The sequence below is a fragment of a genome, unplaced genomic scaffold (assembly GCF_019419815.1).
Source record: "Pyrus x bretschneideri cultivar Hongxiangsu unplaced genomic scaffold, Pyrus_bretschneideri_v1 Contig136, whole genome shotgun sequence".
Taxonomy (NCBI): Eukaryota; Viridiplantae; Streptophyta; class Magnoliopsida; order Rosales; family Rosaceae; genus Pyrus; species Pyrus x bretschneideri.
Genome location: NW_025999431.1, coordinates 1 through 19,739, shown reverse-complemented (window position 1 = coordinate 19,739; position 19,739 = coordinate 1). Strand labels below are relative to the sequence as shown.

General features: G+C 36.5%; 4 protein-coding genes across 6 annotated transcripts; 3 read left to right on the top strand and 1 right to left on the bottom strand.

Annotated features, from left to right (window-relative positions):
* The first annotated feature begins 1,034 nt into the window (after positions 1 to 1,034).
* On the top strand, positions 1,035 to 6,099 carry LOC103962472 (protein NRT1/ PTR FAMILY 7.3). The gene is made up of 5 exons (XM_048579458.1): positions 1,035 to 1,159; positions 1,449 to 1,563; positions 3,913 to 4,130; positions 4,281 to 4,840; positions 4,958 to 6,099. The coding sequence occupies exons 1-5, from the start codon at positions 1,133 to 1,135 to the stop codon at positions 5,826 to 5,828; spliced, it is 1,791 nt and encodes a 596-aa protein (XP_048435415.1). The 5' UTR covers positions 1,035 to 1,132; the 3' UTR covers positions 5,829 to 6,099.
* A 170-nt stretch (positions 6,100 to 6,269) lies between these two features.
* On the bottom strand, positions 6,270 to 13,055 carry LOC103962473 (pyruvate kinase isozyme G, chloroplastic). Its single transcript, XM_048579459.1, has 12 exons — positions 12,602 to 13,055; positions 11,506 to 11,787; positions 10,805 to 10,970; positions 9,336 to 9,470; positions 9,119 to 9,229; positions 8,930 to 9,018; positions 8,778 to 8,840; positions 8,089 to 8,264; positions 7,314 to 7,416; positions 7,022 to 7,170; positions 6,716 to 6,824; positions 6,270 to 6,622 (listed from the first exon to the last, which is right to left on the bottom strand). The coding sequence occupies exons 1-12, from the start codon at positions 12,833 to 12,835 to the stop codon at positions 6,509 to 6,511; spliced, it is 1,731 nt and encodes a 576-aa protein (XP_048435416.1). The 5' UTR covers positions 12,836 to 13,055; the 3' UTR covers positions 6,270 to 6,508.
* A 2,961-nt stretch (positions 13,056 to 16,016) lies between these two features.
* Positions 16,017 to 16,698, top strand: LOC125475096. The gene is made up of 2 exons (XM_048579455.1): positions 16,017 to 16,555; positions 16,641 to 16,698. Exons 1-2 carry the CDS (start codon positions 16,017 to 16,019, stop codon positions 16,696 to 16,698), a joined length of 597 nt encoding a protein of 198 aa, XP_048435412.1.
* Positions 16,699 to 16,709: 11 nt separating this feature from the next.
* Positions 16,710 to 19,105, top strand: LOC103962474. Of its 3 annotated transcripts, XR_007256424.1 has the most exons (3): positions 16,710 to 17,199; positions 17,997 to 18,179; positions 18,839 to 19,105. XR_007256424.1 is itself a non-coding variant. In XM_048579457.1 (2 exons), exon 1 carries the CDS (start codon positions 16,743 to 16,745, stop codon positions 17,193 to 17,195), a length of 453 nt encoding a protein of 150 aa, XP_048435414.1. In that variant the 5' UTR covers positions 16,710 to 16,742; the 3' UTR covers positions 17,196 to 17,199; positions 18,839 to 19,061. The 3 variants fall into 3 exon arrangements, 2 of the variants coding, with proteins under 2 accessions (XP_048435414.1, XP_048435413.1); XM_048579457.1 differs by lacking the exon at positions 17,997 to 18,179 and having other exon boundaries at positions 18,839 to 19,061; XM_048579456.1 differs by lacking the exon at positions 18,839 to 19,105 and having other exon boundaries at positions 17,997 to 18,114.
* The last annotated feature ends 634 nt before the right edge of the window (positions 19,106 to 19,739 follow it).

Sequence of the window (19,739 nt, the reverse complement as noted above, 5' to 3'; positions counted from 1 at the left end):
TAAAAAGTCCCCAAAATTAGGAAATTTAGACAAATTCAAATAATATTTTTAAAATATAATAAATACTTAAAAATCAATTTTAGAGTAATATTGTTCTTCACAAAAGTTATAGCGAAAAATAATAATAATAATAATGTACCCACATAATTATTAACATATTTTAAAAAATAACCATTGATATTTTAAAACATTAAATAAATACATATCAATACATTTAAAAAAATTAAAAATGGGTACAAATAAATTAAAAAATATAGGTACAAATACAAATAAAAGTATAAAAATTATGGGCACAAAAATGAATTAATATACGGATACAAATTAAAACTGAAAAGAAAATTGGTACAAATGAAAAAAAGGGTTGCAAATTAAAAATGGGTACAAACTAAAAATAAAAATATATCATAAAAAATTTAGCCATAAATATAAATATACTAAATGTAACATTTCTAACACTAAATGTATATATTTAGAAATAAAAAATATTTAATATTGAAATAATTAATGGAATTTATTAAAATTTAAGAACCTTAATCAAAAATTGAAAAGAAAGAAGGTTTTAATCAATGGAGTTGGAAAAATAGGGATGAGAACCTAATTTTTCGTTTTATTTATTTTTAGTGTTGATCTAAACTACTCTAATATGTCATTAAGGTTATTCAAAATTGAGTTCACATACATGAACAAGCTATTTTGATTAATTTACTTAATCTGTTAATCTATATATATATTTATGAACTTCACTACTCAATTCAAATAGATTGTCATACTACTTTAATTGACAACTAACTTAACCCATATTTATTTCTTAACTTCACTACTCAATTCAAACAGACTACTTTAATGAACTAGCTTAAGCCAGGTTTGTTTCTTAACTTCAAAATACTCAGCCAGACAAATTGCACGTACACAATATTGGATCATTTGGTCAAGTGGGTGGCCCCACTTTTTCTTCTCTTAAATCTCCGCCGTTTATTCTCCCCTCCCTTTCTTTATATAATAACTCCTCCCCCCCTCTTTGTTTGTCCAAGTTCTAATTCTCTCATTTAGCAAACTGTCACTCACCACCACCTTCCTCTCCCGTCTCATCCTCTGCACGCCATTCCCTCAATTCTCTCTTTAAGAAAAACTAATGGCTTGCTTAGAGGTCTGCAAGGAGGTGAGCACATATTAGAAATTAACAATGATCTCTCTCTCTCTCTCTCTCTCTCTCTCTCTCTCTCTCTCTCCAGCCTGCCTGCTCTCCTTCACAAGCTTCATTTTTCTTAATTTTTCTTCTTATATGATGTTAAATTCTCGGAGCAAGCACCACTTTCTTTTTGCTCCTCAAGAAATATTAGACAACATGCATTCTTGGAGTATAGCAAGATTGTTGTGCGAAAAATAAGTGTAAAACTAGTAACTATGTTTATTTATTTGTTTATTAACATTTCCCTTTTCTTTTTCAGGGTCAGTTCAAAGAAGATCAAGATGCATGTACTCTTGATGGTACGGTTGATATGCATGGCCGCCCTGCAATCAGAGCAAAATCTGGAAGATGGGTTGCTGGAATCATTATACTTTGTAAGCTCCATATCACCAAACCTTTTGAAATAAGTTATAACAAAAATTCAAGAAAAAATAATATTCAAAACAAACAAGATAAATTACTTAGTCGATTTTTCTTTTCTGGTTTTTGTATGTAGTAAGCACACTTCTTTTTTCTTTTTTGTTTATATCATATGATTGTTAAATTGGTTAGTCTCAAGGTCCTCTACTTTTGGGTGGCTTTTATTTTTTCTTTTCTCAAGAATTTTTGAAACAAATTGGATAGATAGGGTCTTTCTGCTGAAATGAATACTTGTTTATAGATAAGCGGTTGAAGAAGAGAGGTGTGATTCTCAATAAATAAGGTGAAAGGGAAAAGGACAATATAAGTGGAAGGAAATTGCAACATTTGGCACTGAAAACCAAACCGAGTGTTGCAGGAGTGTTGCTGCATGCTGGGTTATAGCCAGCCCATCACCATTTCAAAGATAGACATTGATAGCTGACGCGAGAGGAAAAACATTATTTAGAAACAGGACCACGGCGAGTCAATTAAATAATATAATATTATGTGCGACTTTATTTGCACATAACATGATTTTATTATACCGAAATGCTAAGTGTCGGTGAATCATTTTCATGCAAAGAGACATAAGACGTTTTATTATTTAGCCTTCAGTTCTACTTTAATTGAAGTGACTCAGAACTGAAGAACTGGGTAGACGACATGACAAGAGAACTGAGGAGAGGGAGTGAAGGTGAGGAAAGCATGCATTCAAAGTAATGCGTGCCAGACGTAATAAGTGTCTTAATCTTGCATTACATGAATTATCGACACGTGTCTTTTTTGAAAATTTACGTTACAGAATCTTTGTTAAAATTTTGGCAGGAGCTAGAACCCAAACTTCGAACGATCCCTGTTAATATGTCTTGGTTCATCTCTCAGTTTTATTTATTATCATTTTCACTTTGTGTTGATACTTCTAATTTTTAATTTTTAATATCAGACAAAAATAAAACAAAAAAGAAACAAAAACAAAGAAAATGAATAAAGGTACATGATTGAAGTACAAAAATAGCATTTGTGTCATCTCATTGATATAGTTTTTATTTCTTCTAAATTAATCAAATATCTTCATACATATATGATGTCATATATTTTATGCATGTCTGTATTTTACAAAGCATACTACAACTTTCATAAATAAATAAAAAAACTATCATGACACAAACACGTTATAAACACATAGGTTTGTCGCTTAATTTTGTCGAATTTAGTTGTATTAAATATTATCATTGGGTTTATGATATCCTACTTTGCACCATACTACTATAGTTGTGTAAAATTAGGTCCTTATACAATATTTCAAAGCATGATTGTAAATCAAATAACTTGGTCACGCCCTAAAGCTTTTTTTCATTTTGGTGTTAAAGGAAAAAACCAATCAACTTTTCTTTTAAAATATTATAGGTATATATAATATAATATAATATGTATGTGTATATATGTGTATGTATATATACAAAGGATTGAAAGCAAGACTATTAGGTAGTGAAATGGTTACAGGCCACACATCCATTAATTTCACTGTTGCACATGAACCTAATCAATCTATAAGTGCATGCTTTACGACTTAAGCATTTTCTTATGGCGCTTTCTGTCACTCTTTTAAAGAGAGCCTCTGTATGTGGTTGTCTTTGCTGTGCTTGTCAAGTAGCAAAATATATAGTTTGAGTGCACATGTATGATGACTGATGCTTATTAATGACCGGCCGATCATCTGGTGGGAGCAAGGAAGAGTCTGATTTCGGTTAACTGTGATTGAAACCGAAGGCGGACCAATTATTAATAATTGAGACCTGTCGAACATGCTTTTCATCAATTCTAGCCATATACGGGTTTCGATTTTGTTCTCGAAACGTTTTCGGAGAGATTTCTCTTTTCCAAATTTCTTAAAATCCTTGTGTCTTGACTGCTTTGTGTAAGCAACTCGGAAAGCGATTTCTCTGATCACCTAAAGCCTGAAAGTGATGCCCTTTGGAATCTTTGTTCTTTTTTTTTTCTTTTTTCTTTTTTTTTTTTTTTTTTTTTTTGATCAAACAATAGATTTTGTTAGATTAAATGTTAGACTAGCCACCGACAGGGTATGAACCCACACCGTCATGCATGAGTATTGCCTTTTTTCTTCGCCTTGTGAAAACTATGAAAAACTGTGTTTCATTTCATCGAAATACAAGAAAACTGATACATGGAAGCAAACTTATATAAGAATTCATGTAACCAAAGATGGTTGACATAAATAATTTAGACACAACTCGTTGTATATTTTTGAATCATAACCTTCTGACCCTTTTCTTTAAATGTATCGTTCAATGAAAAACCAGTGAATCAAGGTCTGGCTACCCTAGCATTCTTCGGAGTCGGGGTGAACTTGGTCTTATACTTAACGAGGGTGTTGCAACAGGACAATGCGACGGCTGCTAACAACGTGAGCAAATGGACCGGAACAGTTTACATCTTCTCTCTTGTTGGTGCTTTCCTCAGTGATTCGTACTGGGGAAGATACAAAACTTGTTCCATTTTTCAACTCATCTTTGTCATCGTAAGTATCAGTCAACCCCACCTAGTAGGATAAGGTTTTGTTGTTGTTGTTGCTTCTGTTTTGAATTTGCGACTAAACGCATTACCTTGTGTATTACTTACTTTTCCTTTCCATGCGATGTTTATGACACTTGCGTGCATTTGACAACAGGGTCTGGTATCGTTGTCGCTGTCCTCGCAGCTCTTCTTGCTGAACCCTAAAGGTTGTGGCAGCAAAGCAAATCCATGTGGATCTCATTCGAGCTGGAAAATTTGGCTGTTCTACCTCTCTATCTACCTAATTGCCCTAGGATATGGTGGGTACCAACCAAACATTGCAACATTTGGAGCTGATCAGTACGATGAGGAGCACAGCAAGGAAGGGCTCGCAAAGGTGGCGTTTTTCAGCTACTTCTACCTGGCTATGAACCTCGGTCCCCTTTTCTCCAACACCATATTAGGATTCTTCGAGGATGAAGGAGTTTGGGCTATTGGGTTCTGGGCATCCGCAGCGTCAGCATTTGCAGCATTGGTCTTGTTCCTTGGTGGGACTGCTAGGTACAGACACTTCAACCCCAATGGCAATCCCCTCTCGAGGTTTTGCCAAGTCTTAGTTGCAGCGATGAAGAAATGCAGGGCGCATATGCCACAAGGTGAACAGGACTTGTACGATGAGAGTAACAATGAGTCTTCGATTAGCAACCGAAAGATCCTCTACACCCATGGATTCAAGTAGGAGTATAACTTAAACTCATTAAATCATTCTACGTTCTTAACTTCGCTAATTTACCTAATTCTTTTTACTACTGAAATACAGAGCTAACTCATTTCCATCGACATTAACTGCAGGTTCTTGGACAGGGCTGCATACATCTCATCAAGAGATTTAGACTACCAGAAGCAAGGCATTCGCAGCCCGTGGCGTCTCTGCCCGATCTCACAAGTGGAAGAAGTGAAATGCATTTTAAGATTACTCCCAATATGGCTCTGCACAATTATCTACTCAGTCGTTTTTACACAAATGGCTTCCCTCTTTGTAGAGCAGGGAGCTGCCATGAAAACTACCATTCCAAACTTCAGCATCCCACCAGCGAGCATGTCCAGCTTCGACATCATCAGCGTGGCAGTTTTCATTTTCATTTACCGACGGATTATAGACCCGTTTGTAGGCAGAATAAAGAAATCAGATGCTAAAGGGCTTACCGAGCTTCAACGAATGGGTGTTGGCCTTGTTATAGCAGTCCTGGCAATGCTTTCAGCAGGAATCGTTGAGTGCTATAGACTAAAGTATGCGGATAAAGAATGCCCGCATTGTGACGGCTCAAGCTCCTTAAGCATCTTCTGGCAAATTCCTCAGTATGCATGCATAGGAGCTTCAGAAGTTTTCATGTATGTGGGCCAACTGGAGTTCTTCAATGCACAAACACCAGATGGGCTGAAGAGCTTTGGAAGCGCCCTGTGCATGACATCCATCTCGCTCGGTAACTACTTTAGCACCTTTCTCGTGAGCGTGGTCATGAAGTTTTCGACTGAGGATCACATGCCCGGATGGATCCCCGGAAACCTCAACAGGGGTCACCTTGATAGGTTTTACTTCCTCTTAGCTGGCTTGACATTAATAGATTTGATAGTCTACATTGTATGCGCCAAGTGGTATAAGAACATCAAGTTGGAGGGAAGATTTGAAGTAGATGATGATCAAGGAAACTTGAAAGTCTGATGTATAAGTTCAAATCAAGCAGACATGTTAACAACATATGCTAGCAACTTATATTAAATAAGAAGAACGAGTTTGGCACAAAGTTGGCGTTCTCTTCGCATCCGCGCTGCACCAGCACCGTACTTTTTTCAATCCAGGCTTGTTTGGTGGGTAACTTTTGGTTTAGGTCTCAGATTTCCCCTCATTCTCATTTGTTTGTTTTACTGCTAGCCATAGAATTAACATGTGCTTGTAGAGAAACCTATTGTAATATCATGGGACACTTTGAACTTGATAGACTAGCACTAGGCTCTGCATAACTCTCATACAAAACAATTCTCTTCCTGTTAGAAGACAGCTACGGCGAATAAACATTAAAGCATATACCGAAAACAGCACTAAAAAGAGGAAACTATATCACAGAAACCATAGCTTGATCTGCCATAGGTTGACTAAACATGGTCATGCGTAATGATTTCACTCTTTCCATATATACAGATTCATTCCAAAATTTACAGGACACCGTTGAAACGTCTAAAATTCTTAGTGACACAATTGCTCTACAGTATTGGACACGAAGTTGATAGTCTTTTTTCAGCCATTCTGGGAACGATACTTCACAAGATTTATCAACTAGTTGAACTGAAACTTCGATTCAAATACTAGCAGCTATAAAAAGAAAATTCCTCACAGGTTTGAAATCAGCCTTCAACTTTACGAACTTGGATATGGTGAGAAGACTCTTTACGCCAGATTGGTTGTGCACCGCTTTGGACGAGAGTTACAAACTGTCCCTCTTTCAAAAGATCCTTAGCCTGTGCATGAACATATGTATACATTTTGATCACATACAATGACAATCAAAGCAGATAATGAAGAGGCAGATTGCAACACCAGTAATCACTAACCACTAGTAGCTTTATTGCTCTTGAGAAAGTCTCCTCCGCATCATTTGAGAACCGCATATATATGGGGCGGACACCGTGATAAAGAACCAATCTCTGCTTAATTCTCTCTCTGCTAAGCACAAAATTGTGTCACAAATTTAAGAATGGATGGAGAAAACAACTTTAGATTATACAAGGATTTCCAATCTATTTCATCCAAAGTACAAGCACAAACCAACACTAAAGTAAAAGTTGTTTTTAGAAAAGGCTTGCCATCAACTTGTGACCCGAAAAGAATACCACAACTTATTTGGATACTGGGCTTACTCGTTAGTGAAGGCAAAGATTGTTGAGCAAGGACGATAATGGCTTAAAAGCACAGCCATGGAACCTGTCCTTGTGAAAACAATGATGGGTGTATTGAGACTGTTTGCTATAGTTGTGGAATGGAAGGCAAACATTTCCCCCATATGTTTCTGTGAAAAGCATCCACTAAATAATTAGATTAAATCAGGCTAACCGCAGCATATGCAAAATATTTAAATTCAATCAACGCGTCACCAAGAAATTCCGTAAACACATGCAAAAAATATCAGACCAAAAAGAAATCAACGCATACCTTAAAGGTCCTCAGTTGTATTGGAGGAATAGTGCTAATTGGAAGACTTGACTCAGTCCTTAATGCTACAGTATGCATAACTTTGACAGCCTTCAACGGATACCTATATTTGGAATTTATAAAAACACTTTCACAATTAGTCCACATAATATAAGCGGTTGAAATACAAGCCGGTTCCATTTTTGAATCAAACCAACAAATAACTTAAGCCATGCACAAGAGAAAACAAAATAAACAGAATAACCCAAGGTTTTCAAATAAGAATCCCCTGTTAAAGTGAAAAAATTAACCCAAATATAGGATTACTAGCTCTCTCACTACTACAAACCTTCGTATGGAAACAACTGAATTGGTCATGCGGTAAACAAACTCAGTTTCTAACTTAAAGAGGAAGGAGGGAAAACAGAGAAGGGGGAGGAGGGGGGGAGGGGGAGGGACATTTAAACCAATCTAATTCATCTTTGATGTAATGGTATAACAAGCTCACAATCCGAAAACAACCCTGACAAACTGATGCATGAGATAACCAAATTACAACCAGGACCAGCACACAAAGTGAATAAATTAAGCACTAACTGTATCTTACCGGGAATGAAATATAAGGTAGTCAGGCAGTGCAAACAAAATTTTCCAATAAAATAATGTCAAAATGCAATAAATAAATTAGTGGGACAATTGATATTATAGATATTTGCAAAAAATTGATAAGGCAATAAAAATCGTTGTTGATCATCCAAAGATTGAATTAAAAAATAACACCACAAGTAAGACTTACTTTCCATGGGCAGTTTCTCCAGAAAGCATGATTGCATCAGCACCTGCTCTTACTGCAATTGCAATGTCAGAGACTTCTGCCCTGGTCGGCGTAGGATGGCCAATCATGCTCTCCAGCATGTTTGTTGCTACAATCACTGGTTTCTGCACATTGCGACACCTTCTAATGATGTCCTCCTGTGAAGATACAGAATACTTAATTACAGAATGAGGTTCACAATCCATCAATAAAATTTAATTTATAGAAATTAAGGTTTTAATACGACGAGGGTCAGAATTAAGAAATGCACTTAGATAGAATATAATTCAGTTATTCCTTCTCCCCATGTTTCTGCACTAGGTTCCAGCCAGTCAAATGATCCTTCGTGCCCTCTCCACAAGGAAATTCCTCGTCAATTTTCCTAAGATCTTAGATACCCTAATCACCACAAGAAAAATGGAGAATGAAAGGTAGGCATGCTTACTCAGCACCAACTGAATTAGGGTAAGCCTGCCCCTCGAAAGGCAACCTTTTCCTTCATTCCAATTTTCTTTGGACCTTTTCAATTAGTTGATGCCAAGAGATCAAGGCACATAAATTGTCACCCAAGATACGACCTAGGTAACTCAAAGTCCAGTCACATAATTCTCCACTCAATGCTCTAGCTAAGATACATTGGAAGTGGAAAAATACAACAGTGATCAAATTACCTGCAACAGAGGAACTTCCTCAATTGGCAGCTCAGCTCCAAGGTCTCCACGAGCAATCATCGCCTATAAAGTCAACCGATTAAAAAATAAAATTAGATAAATACCATTTCTGATGGTAAAGATTTAAGGGTATGTTATGAAAAAATACGAACCCCGTCAGATGCAGAAATTATTGAATGAAGATTTGGTATAGAGTCTGCGCTTTCTATTTTTACAATAACATGAATATCTGCATTGCAACCTACAGAAGGGGTGCATAAATTCAGTTTAGAAGTGTACTATAAACGACCACAAGGAAAAAAATGTTATTGGATAAACTGATAAGAAATTAAAAAGTTTACCTTTGAGATAATCTTTCAACTCGTGTACCACTGCAGCACTTTTTACAAATGATACAGCATAGAAATCAACTCCATTGTCCACTCCAAACTTGATATCTTCCCAGTCCTTTTCTGTAGAAGGGACCAATATGGCAGACCACTAAATTGAAGTGATGTGCCTCCTTGGGCACAAAATGGAAAATGGTGATCGTATAAATACCATTAACACTGAAGATACCTGTTATTGAAGGCAGAGTTGCACTTTTTCCACGCACGTTTAGATGGCGCCTTGATTTTAGTTCTCCACCATCAACTACCACACATTTAACCACATCTTTTGTCTTTGACTTTACAGCTAAAGACATCATTCCACCTAGCACAATGACATGACATATCATCAGGTCCCTTAAACAAATGAGTAGATAAAGACAAGGGGCGGGGTGATGGGGTTTGAGAAAAACGCTCTGTTAAAACATAGTTAATGAGCTTTAAGAATCCATTCAAGAAGCCCTAACCAACAGTCTAAAGTAACAGTTACAACTAGTTGAATTTACTGAGTCAAAAAACACTCTGAGATAAATATAGAGTCCCATTCCTTCTTAAGAGGGATCCCTCTTTGCAAGAAATGGAATGTACAACATTGATGGCCTACCCCGTAATTTGGTCTAATGATCCGAACCAGTCAAATTTTAGGTCTCCAATTAAGAATCACTCCTGCGAAAATCAGCCAAATCAGGAATCGCTTAGCCATGTGATCATACTCATTATCAATGTGATTAACCTCATTACAATTTAAGTATTTGTCAAGAGCACTGTACTAATCATTATCAAAGTGATTATCCGCATTACCAATTTGGCTGATATTTAAAGAAAAAGTGATCTTTGAATGATGACCCGGAAGGGACGGTTCAGATTATCGGACAAATTGGGGTGTGGGCCCACATGTGATCCCTTTCATTTCTTCAAAAGAGGGGTCCATCTTCGGAATCTTTGCTGTTATTTATATAATGAGGCAATTTCAGGAGCGGACATCCACACTACACTCTTGAAAATAGTAAAGTCCATTTCTACCATCCTTTTGTTCTTGCACCTAATCCATTTACTAGTATGTGTGTGTACAAATGTTCCTTATCACATAGTAACATGTCAATCTAGATCACTCATCAGGTGGATTCCTTTCTTCTTTCTAAAGAAAATAGCATGCTAGATACCTGGTAAAAGAACATGACTCTATTTATATCAAAGGACTGACTTGTTCACTCCCGAATCCTGATATAAGGTATCTTTCACTCAGTATGACATTACTCCCATTGCATCTAGAGCAGTAAGAATTAGTGCAAGTTCTTTTTTGCTATCTCCTATCCCAACAAATTGAGGTTAACAACAGCAGCTAATTATAAAACAAGTCTAGTCTATAATATGGCATTTCCCATCAAAGTTAACCAAAGCAATAAGTTATAATGCACAGCAGTTCAACAAGACATTAATCTATAGCATAATTACATCTCAGTTACAGAATTTTAAATCTTAGTGGAATTACGTGCATAAACAAGGGCCCTAAATTTCTTTCATGAACTCGAAAGAGTGAACAACTTGATTTTCCATATTTCTGACACTTTAGTTACATGACCATATCACAAGGGATGAAAAACGAAAAAAAATTAAATCATTGACAAGTTTATCACCCAAGAGATACAACATGCTTACCATCAACTAGAATAATGTCACCAACCTCCACGTCATTCACAAAGCCGTCATAGTTTACGCTAACAGTGTCCGCAGTGCTAACTCCCCTTTTAATTGTAAAGTTAAACTCTTGTCCTTCTTTAAGTAGAATCGGCTGTGGTACATCTCCACTCCTAACCTCAGGACCCTGCATGAAGAATGAAAACCTATATAACAACTATAACCTCAAAAGTTTTGCATCAAAAGAAAAGAAGAACGAATGAGAATTAGATACTAATTCCTTGACACAGAAGACACTAAAAATTGCATACAATGTGATAAATATGAGTGTTCTCTTATGAGTAGTGCAGCAGAAATTTGAGAATACCAATCCAAATTAACACATAGGTAAACGTTAAAGAAAGTTTAAAACTAGAAAGACAAAACTCCAGCTCCTGTACAGAGTTTGAAGTATACAGACCACAAACTGGGAGTAGTCTTCTACGGTAAATATAATCAAAGTTTACATGAAACAGAAAATTTGAGTTCAAGAAAATACAAAATCATATATAAGGAAATGAGAACTTTTAAATTATGAATCAAATCCTAGTTTGATCCACGGCATATGAAATGATTGTAGCATCCAATGCAGCCATTCTCAATTGGAAAAATCTGTGCTCTTAGCTATAAGTTAAATAGGCTATAACCAGGTAAAGAATGAAAGAAAACTGTGCTCAGCATACCTTGGTGTCCAGCATTATTGCTACAACCTTGTCTTCAAATTGAGAATTGTATTCTTTGACAAGTTCAATGGTTTTCTGATGAGATGCATGGTCTCCATGTGACATATTCAAACGTGCGACGTTCATTCCAGTTTCCGCCAGTTTCCATATCATTTCACGTGAGCTTGTCGAGGGACCAATCGTACATACTATCTTAGTTTTTCTTTGACCATCTGAAAATACCTTCGGCTGGCCCACAACATACTCATCAGACTGAAGTTCAAAAGTTGAGTCCAGATTCCCCTGAAACAATACACTTTCAAGGTTATAGATTTATTACACATGGTTGATACAATTAACTGCCCTCTCATGGCACACACAAATTTCACTACAAAAGATAACAAAGCTGGAAAAAAGTATGTAAGCACCCAATGCATTACTATCCATTTAGCATATTTCACAAATTGTATGCTGTAAACAATTTAACAATCCCCGAAAAGCTGTTTTCAGCCAATTAAAAGGAACAGGCATTGTTCATTTATCATAAACTTTCTCAGCAACCAAACAGAACAATATCATTATATAAGTAAACGCTATAGGTGATTTTAAGTCTAGTTGAAGTAAAGGAATCGATTTCTGCTCAGTTGCCTAACAATTAAAAAAACCATGATCTCAAAGTTTGAAGTTTTCACAGTTTACCCATAAAATCCGAGGCAAAATTAAGGTTACATCGTAAAACTAATTCACAATATGGGGCGTAACACAACTCCTTCCAAGTACATGCAACATCCTTTAATTCCCCAACATGGGATTCACACTCTCAACACACCCCTCGCACGTGCGGCCGTTTAATCCTAGACAACATAGCAGGTGGGCCGTTGCCCTCAACACGTGGATAACATGCTCTAATACCAGAAAGGAAGCTATGGTTCAACCATAAAACCTATTGGCAAGGGGGAGTACCCAATTCTTTATAAGCATGCGCAAGGTCCCTTAATTACTCAACAAGGATTAACGCTTTCAACAAAATCAACAGCCGTTAAAAAACCGTATTAGGAAAAGCAAGGAAAAAGTACTTGGAACAAAGGAAAACAGAAACAAGAAAAAGAAAGCTTACGACGCCACCAAGAGGACCGTTGACATGGCCTCTGCTGCTGTCCTGGGTGATCCCAATTGATTTAACAGTAAAAAATTGCTTGTGGTTCTTGTGGATGTTGGCATATTTTCCTCTGGGTCGGCAGTCGAACCCAACGGAACCAGTCAGGCACTTGGAGGAAGCCAATCGATCAGCGGCCTTAGTCTTGCCAGGTTTCAAGACTGACATTCTCGCGGGAACATTAAGAGTGGCCATTGAAGAAAAGCTTGGAGAGAGAGAGAGGGAAAGAAAGAAATTTTATGAGATGATAGGAATGAAGTGAGAGAGAGAGAGATTTTTGTGGTGAAGGAGGAGAGGGAAACAGGAGGACGAGAGAGTGTCTCGTTGGAGGCTTGGAGCAAATGAAAAGGAAGACGTCGGTCCAGGATTCGGACTGTTGGGACTGATTTTTCTCTCTCGGTCTAGAATCTGCAGGGTCCCCTTCCTACTTTTTATTTTTTTTATTTTTTTATTTTTTTTTAATTTCATAGAATTCGTCATTTAGTACTACGTTCTAATTATATTCTTGTTCAACCGCTACTGTGAAGCTCAACCCAGTTTCCTGCCCCTTAGTCTCATTTGTTCAAAAATATAAAGTGTTATTATAGTACTTAATGTTGCTATAATAGTATATGGGGTGTTTATTATGTTTTATGCTTATAATAATAATAATAATAATATACATATATAATATTTTAATAAAACTTAATGGAGCACCGTGTATCGAATGGAGCCCCTATATACACAACACGACAGTTACAGTAATTGATTTGCAGGCTCGTTTAAAAGTGTTTTTAAAATGTTAAAAAACGTTTTTGATAAAATTGTTTGAGTTTCAAAAACATTTTAAATACTTTTCAGAAGAATGATCAAATATGTACATGTTACAGAAAATATTTAAAGTATTTTTCTAAAATCTATATTGAATTTTACCTAAAAATATAATTTATTTTAAAAATATTTTCCAAAAATTCTTCGATCATTTAAAAACACTCATCGCATTATTGTCATCCCATTCTAAGCATACTACACACTGACAATTTGGTCAAATAAACGACGTGTAGTCTTTGACTCTCTCTCTCTCGTTGCAGTGAGCATTCTAATTTTGAATGAAGATTCTGGGGATTCTCAAATTATGTCCGTTTACCGTACATCATGTAGCAAGTTTTTAGATATGATTTAATCATGTCCGTTCACCGTACATCATGTGGCAAGTTTTTAGATATGATTTGAGGATTTACAGATACTCACAAAGATTCTCTAATATTAGGGGTCAAATGGACATGTGGCGATCGGACATGAAAATATCTGTTATACCAGGTGCTCAAAAAATTCTGATCACAGAAGCATATTCTATAAATCTATGAGAGAAAGAGCATATTAAAAATAAAAATAAAAACAAAGAAAATCATGTTCTGTATCTGTATGGTCCCCTTATCATCTTACACTAGAAAACAAAATGAAAGAAAAATAAAGGCAGGTGCTGCATAGCCTTATTAGCCAGGCATAACGAGGATCCTAGACACTTCTATCACTCTCAATTTTAATTGGGACTCATTTTTCTTATTCTCCACAACTTTTTAATAAATAATAGGTGTGCAAAAAATCATTTCCTTTTTAATTTTTCTTTTTGCGAACGAATTCCACACATGAAATTATTCAAGTGCCCATGCAACCAAAAGATCAATAAACAGGTTAGATCTTGTCATATTGTTGTGGTGTGAGCCAAGGTTTTGATGGTGCCCAAGTTAGAGTTGATGAATGGATATATACGAACGCTCTAGTTTTGTGAAAGACGAACAATTACTTTTTTATAGTCGGTTGTCATGTCTTTATATAGTAGCAAATTTAAACTTGACGCAATTCATTAGAATACGTGTGATGTCCTCGTTGGTTGGGCTAAGACTCCTTTATCTTGCTCATTAAGTCATTTAGCCAATTGACTTTTAAAATGGTAGATAACAGTAACTTACAACTAATTGTTCCCTTTAAAAAAAAATAGTCCATTAAAAAAAAAAAAAAAATTAGTCCATGAGTTTGATAATGCATATCCACACGCGAGCCCCACGTATATCTACCTGTGTTTAATTATTGTTTTTGTTTGTGAGTGTGATATTTCAACGTGGAAAGTCTATTTGTTTATAAGAGGAGAGAAAAGATCAATAAGATAAAGAAAAACTTGGCTCTTCAAGAATTGAGGAAAAATTTCTCCTTAAAGTACATCGTGATATATTTACAAAACTTTGTATTTATGATCAAAATTGTTTATATAATAAAACATTATGTAAAAATTATCTCTGCAAAAAATCAACTAAACGTAAGATTGTTTAATCATCAAGCTTTATAAAAATGAATAGACAAATTCAGTAAATGTCACATCCCGACCCGGGCCCCACCACATCCCGGGCTCGATTCCACCGTAACATAATATTGTCTGCTTTGGGCCCCGACCACACCCTCACGGTTTTGTTTCTAGGAACTCACACGAAAACTCCATGGGAGTGCTCTCGCGCGCTACTCGCTTAACTTCGGAGTTCCGATGGAACCCGAAGCCAGTAAGCTCCTAAAAGGCCTCGTGCTAGGTAGAGATGTGAATATACATATAAGGCTTACAGGATCCACTTCATTGGACGATGTGGGATGTTACAATAAAAGTATTATAAACCATCTATCTATTTGCTACTATTAATTTTCTAAGAGATCTTAATTTTAATTGATTTTTTACTGCGATGATTTTCATAGAATGATTTATAATATGAATTATTTCAATTATAAGCACGAAATTCTGTGAATAGGTCACAAAGTGTAAGAGAAATTCCTCCTTAACCTTAAGGAGCCAAAGCTCTTCTCAAAAAAATTTAACACTCACTTTGATTGGTAAAAGTCATAGTGACGTGATATCTTGGGTACATAAGAGATTCTCTTGTGTTTAACATGAGTTTAAGTTTTTTTTCTCAAAAAACATGATTTTAAGTTGATTTGAGAGAGATTTTTATAAACGAAAAAATTATTTACATTAAATTCATTTAAATTACAGAAAGAGAATTCAGACACGAGATAATCAATTTATTTTCTAATTGAATGGACAAGTGTTTGGTGGATAAATAAGGGTTACTCGACAAAACGAAAACAATTGTCACACACCTCTTTTTATGTTTGCCTATTAAATTAAATAAATTAAAAAAAATCAACCAACAAAATTGAACAAAAATAGTTAAGCTTGGAAGCCCAAAAGTAATCATTGTTTTTCAATTTCAAGTTTCCCAGAAAGGAACCCATGCGGCTCTCCCTTTCCTGTACTTCCGAGTCCCAACCCAATCAAGTACCTGCTTCAGTTGCTCCTTAGAGACAGAGAGAAAAACCCTCTCGATCAGTTGAACCCAACACGCACACGGAGATGAAGATCTCCCTCAAGCGTCCAGAAGACCAACAAGAGTTCCAGTACCACCGCAACCCACTGATAAAGGCAAAGGTACCCGTAACCATATTCAACCAACCTTTTACTTCTTCCATCGCCACCATTTCATCCGCCGCCGCCGCCACCAAGTCTTCCTCTCACCTCTCATTTTCTCTCTCCTCCAACTTCTCTTCTGGCCCTTCCGTCAGACTCTCTTACTCTCACTCCTCCACCGCACCCTCCCCTTTCTCTCTCTCCCTCAAGTCTGGTCTTGGCCTCTTTGGCTCCCCAAAAAACTCCCCTCTTGTTTTCACTGCTCAATTCTCTCTCTCCCACACAAACCCCACTTTCTCTCTCCACATCAAGCCCCAATTTGGCAACTTTTCACTCAAAAAATCTACCTTTTCCGACCCTAATTTCAAACAAATTTCTGGGTCTTCCTCCGATGTTGGTGACCATTTGGATTCTGGGTCTCCTTTAAATGGTGGTTTTGGTAATGGGCTTGTCTCTGAAGGGTCATCTGTATGGCAGGAGCTGAGGTTGGAACCTTCCGGCGCCAAAAATGGCGAATTTAGGGATAATTGTGGAGCTCATTCGAATGGTGGAATTGGGTCTGCGGCGGAGAGGTCGTTGGGTTGGAAGAATGGTGGGAAAGATGGGTTGTTTTCTGGAATTGCTGTGATGGCAAGGACTGTGTTGCCGGTCACAAAAAGTTTGGTGGTGAATATGCGCTGGGGTGTGAATCTTCCTGCAAAGTTTGGTAAAACGATGCCTTATTTGACAGTGAATAAGATTGGTATTGAGAGAATTGAGGAGGTGAAGGTTGAGGAGGAGAAGAGTTCTGAGGGCAATGTGGGTGACATGGAGTTGTTAAAGGGGATGTGCTTTTGGATGAAAAGGGATTTGGAGGTCTTGGAGAAGGAAAATAGGGAGATGAAGCAGAGGTTGGAGGATATGAAGTTTGGAGTTTCTTCAAAGCGTTTTCATAGTGAGAAGAATGATGTTGTTGGGAAGAGATTGCTGCCGCCTTCGAGTGAGACTTCTGGGGGGTTCGAACAGTGGAGGAACAAGAAGAAGGTCAGAGAAGAGAATGCACAAATGGAACAGAAAAAGCCTACCAATCATGCTGTTGATGTGGAGTCTGAATTGCAGAGAGCTATCAAGGCCGCTACCACTTAGCAAGGTTCGGTATATGTGCAATGCTGAATTATTTCTTTGATTTGAATGTATAGGGTAAGCCATGCTATCTTCTTGAATGAATGAATTTGTAGCGTTGGTAGTATGGCAGGATTTCTCAGGTAGTTTAAATCATGAAACATTGGAAATCTGTTGTAAAGATCACATCCGTGAGGTTTATTTCTTATGATGAAAAAGTTTGTGTTTTATTACTTTTGAATTCACAAATTTACTTACTGCCTAGCGTCATTATATTGTTAACTGAGTTAATTGCCTTGATTCATTTTAAATTGGAACTCTGATAAGGTTTACAAGTTACTAATTTTGTTATACTGTTATCTGATGTATATAAACGTATATTTTTAAAATTTGAAAGACAGGACAAATATAGTTTAGTACTGAGTTGCTTAACAGACTGATGAACTAGACTTTGCTTTAAAAAGTAAATTGATTGCTAGGTGTGTAAAGACCCGTATTTTAGAACCTATATATATATATATATATATATAGCGTGCGCACACACACGTAATATCGTGAATTTTGTTAGCTCAAATTTTATATGTTGTGGCTTTCACTTATTCGGACTGAAACTATGTTTTTAAGATCAACAATATTGTAGCCCAAAGAACAATGTCAGTATGATCACCGTTTCCAGCAACCTTTGCTTCATTGTTTTTCTTTGTTCTATGTTCTTCATAAAAATCTTCACCCAAGTGATGTGTGAGCACCCTAGTGTGCTTATTAATATTGGCTATCAAAGCATAAGGTGGATGACTCTTACTAAGGGATGGAATTTTTAATCAGGAGGTGGAGAAGCTAACTAATCTCAGCTATGGAGGAAGAGGTAGAACCGTAGAAGCATAGTAGTTTATCCTGCAAGAACAATTTCAAACCAAATCAATATCCATATTCTCTTTCTCTACAAAAAGTAATATAAAATTAGTGGGAGAGTGGAAGTTCTAAAGTTCTTAGGAAGAAGTTCTCAAGGTCAGTTTTCACGAGTTCTTCAAATTCCAATATTTTTTTTAATTGTTCTTCATTTTGGGTGTCTAGAGTAATTCTTTTCAATTAAGTTTTCATGTTTTACTCCATATTTTGGTCTGAAAACAAACCCTTCCATCTATTTCGCGTTCTTATGATCCTGTTTGAAGCACTGGAAAATCAAAAGAATAAGTTGCAAGTGTTCAAAATTTTCTTGGTGCAGATTTCAGAACTTTCATTTTCGGGTTTCATTAGCAAGCTTGTTTTCAGACTTGTTTTCCATAGGATTGAAGAGGGATTCATAAGCTTTAAAGTGAGTATTTACACGAAGATTTTCATTGAAATTTGATGGGCCATGTTCAAACAGGTTCCCTTGAACCCGTGTAAAACTCTGGTGCAGATTTGTGCACATACTTGTTATTTTAACTCGTGATTTCCCTCAGTCCAGAGCTCAGATTTTAACAAAATTTATATCTTGAAAATATGGTTCTTCAAGCATTCCAAAGAATAGAAATTCATAAATTTTCATTGAGTTTTGATTAGTAAAAAATCTGCTCATATTCTGTCCGCAGAACTGGAAAATTATATAAGTTTTCTGTTTTATATTACAATATTCTAACTTTTGCTTGTTTGTCATTACTTTTTACTCCGACGTTTGGCATTAGACTTGGAGGTGCCTTAGTGCTCGGGAAAGCTAAGGAATGAGACTTTGCTAGCTTTGGAGTCGAGGTAGGAGAGTGATGGATTAATAATTGATTAGAATTATATAGGTTAATAATCTTTTACTTACATTGATAACGTTTATATGCCATGTCTCGATTCTCGATTATTGATTGAGTGATTTTCTTTCGCAATATTATGAATCATGAATTTGACACCCGTGATGAATATCGTTGTGATGATTTATGTAGTTAATTATTTAAGCTTCCATAGATATTTCCAAAGCTTTTGATAATTTGGAAACTCTAACAGCAGACTAAACAAGCTTTCTCCCACAACTCCCCACTGTTGCTGCCCTTGCCTACAAAATCCTAACGAACCATCCTATTCCTTTCCGCCCAGATTACCCATAACAAAGCTAAAACTATATATCCCAAAGTCTTAGCTTTTGTCCCTATTTTCCGAGCACAGTGTTGTTTTAGGGTTCATACAGCCGACCTCACTTCGTGGGATAAAGCACGGTGGTGGTTGTTGTAATCCTTGGCAATAATCCATCTAATTTCAAACTATCAAAAGAGTTGCAGACAAAGGTCCGAAAGTTCCACTGGGCAACATAACAAGATGTTGTCAGCTGATAGTAGACTATTTTTGCAAAGAATGCACCAGTGAGGGCGTAGAAAAGAATAAGAAAAACTCACCGGATGCAAAGACCAAGAAGAGGAGGAAAACGCTGACGGCCATCTTTGATGTAATCATTTCTTCGGAAAAATGATTGCGGCCTTGGTGGAAGGGTGGAAGCTCCCTCACCGGAATGAACCTTTTTGTATTTCATTCATACTGTAGTAGTACACTATTTGTATTACATAACGAAGGATGCCATTGCTACAAGTAGAGGTGTTTAGTGTC

Excerpts from the sequence above, each read along its gene's own strand:
- LOC103962472 (XM_048579458.1), top strand. The coding sequence starts at position 1,133 with ATGGCTTGCTTAGAGGTCTGCAAGGAG. Across the intron at positions 1,564-3,912 it reads TGCTGGAATCATTATACTTT|TGAATCAAGGTCTGGCTACC; the intron begins GTAAGCTCCATA and ends ATGAAAAACCAG. Across the intron at positions 4,841-4,957 it reads CTCTACACCCATGGATTCAA|GTTCTTGGACAGGGCTGCAT; the intron begins GTAGGAGTATAA and ends CATTAACTGCAG.
- LOC103962474 (XM_048579457.1), top strand. The coding sequence starts at position 16,743 with ATGCGCTGGGGTGTGAATCTTCCTGCAAAGTTTGGTAAAACGATGCCT.
- LOC125475096 (XM_048579455.1), top strand. The coding sequence starts at position 16,017 with ATGAAGATCTCCCTCAAGCGTCCAGAAGACCAACAAGAGTTCCAGTAC. Across the intron at positions 16,556-16,640 it reads TCTGTATGGCAGGAGCTGAG|AGGTCGTTGGGTTGGAAGAA; the intron begins GTTGGAACCTTC and ends TCTGCGGCGGAG.
- LOC103962473 (XM_048579459.1), bottom strand. The coding sequence starts at position 12,835 with ATGGCCACTCTTAATGTTCCCGCGAGAATGTCAGTCTTGAAACCTGGC. Across the intron at positions 9,019-9,118 it reads GTTGAAAGATTATCTCAAAG|GTTGCAATGCAGATATTCAT; the intron begins GTAAACTTTTTA and ends CCCCTTCTGTAG. Across the intron at positions 8,841-8,929 it reads TAATTTCTGCATCTGACGGG|GCGATGATTGCTCGTGGAGA; the intron begins GTTCGTATTTTT and ends TTGACTTTATAG.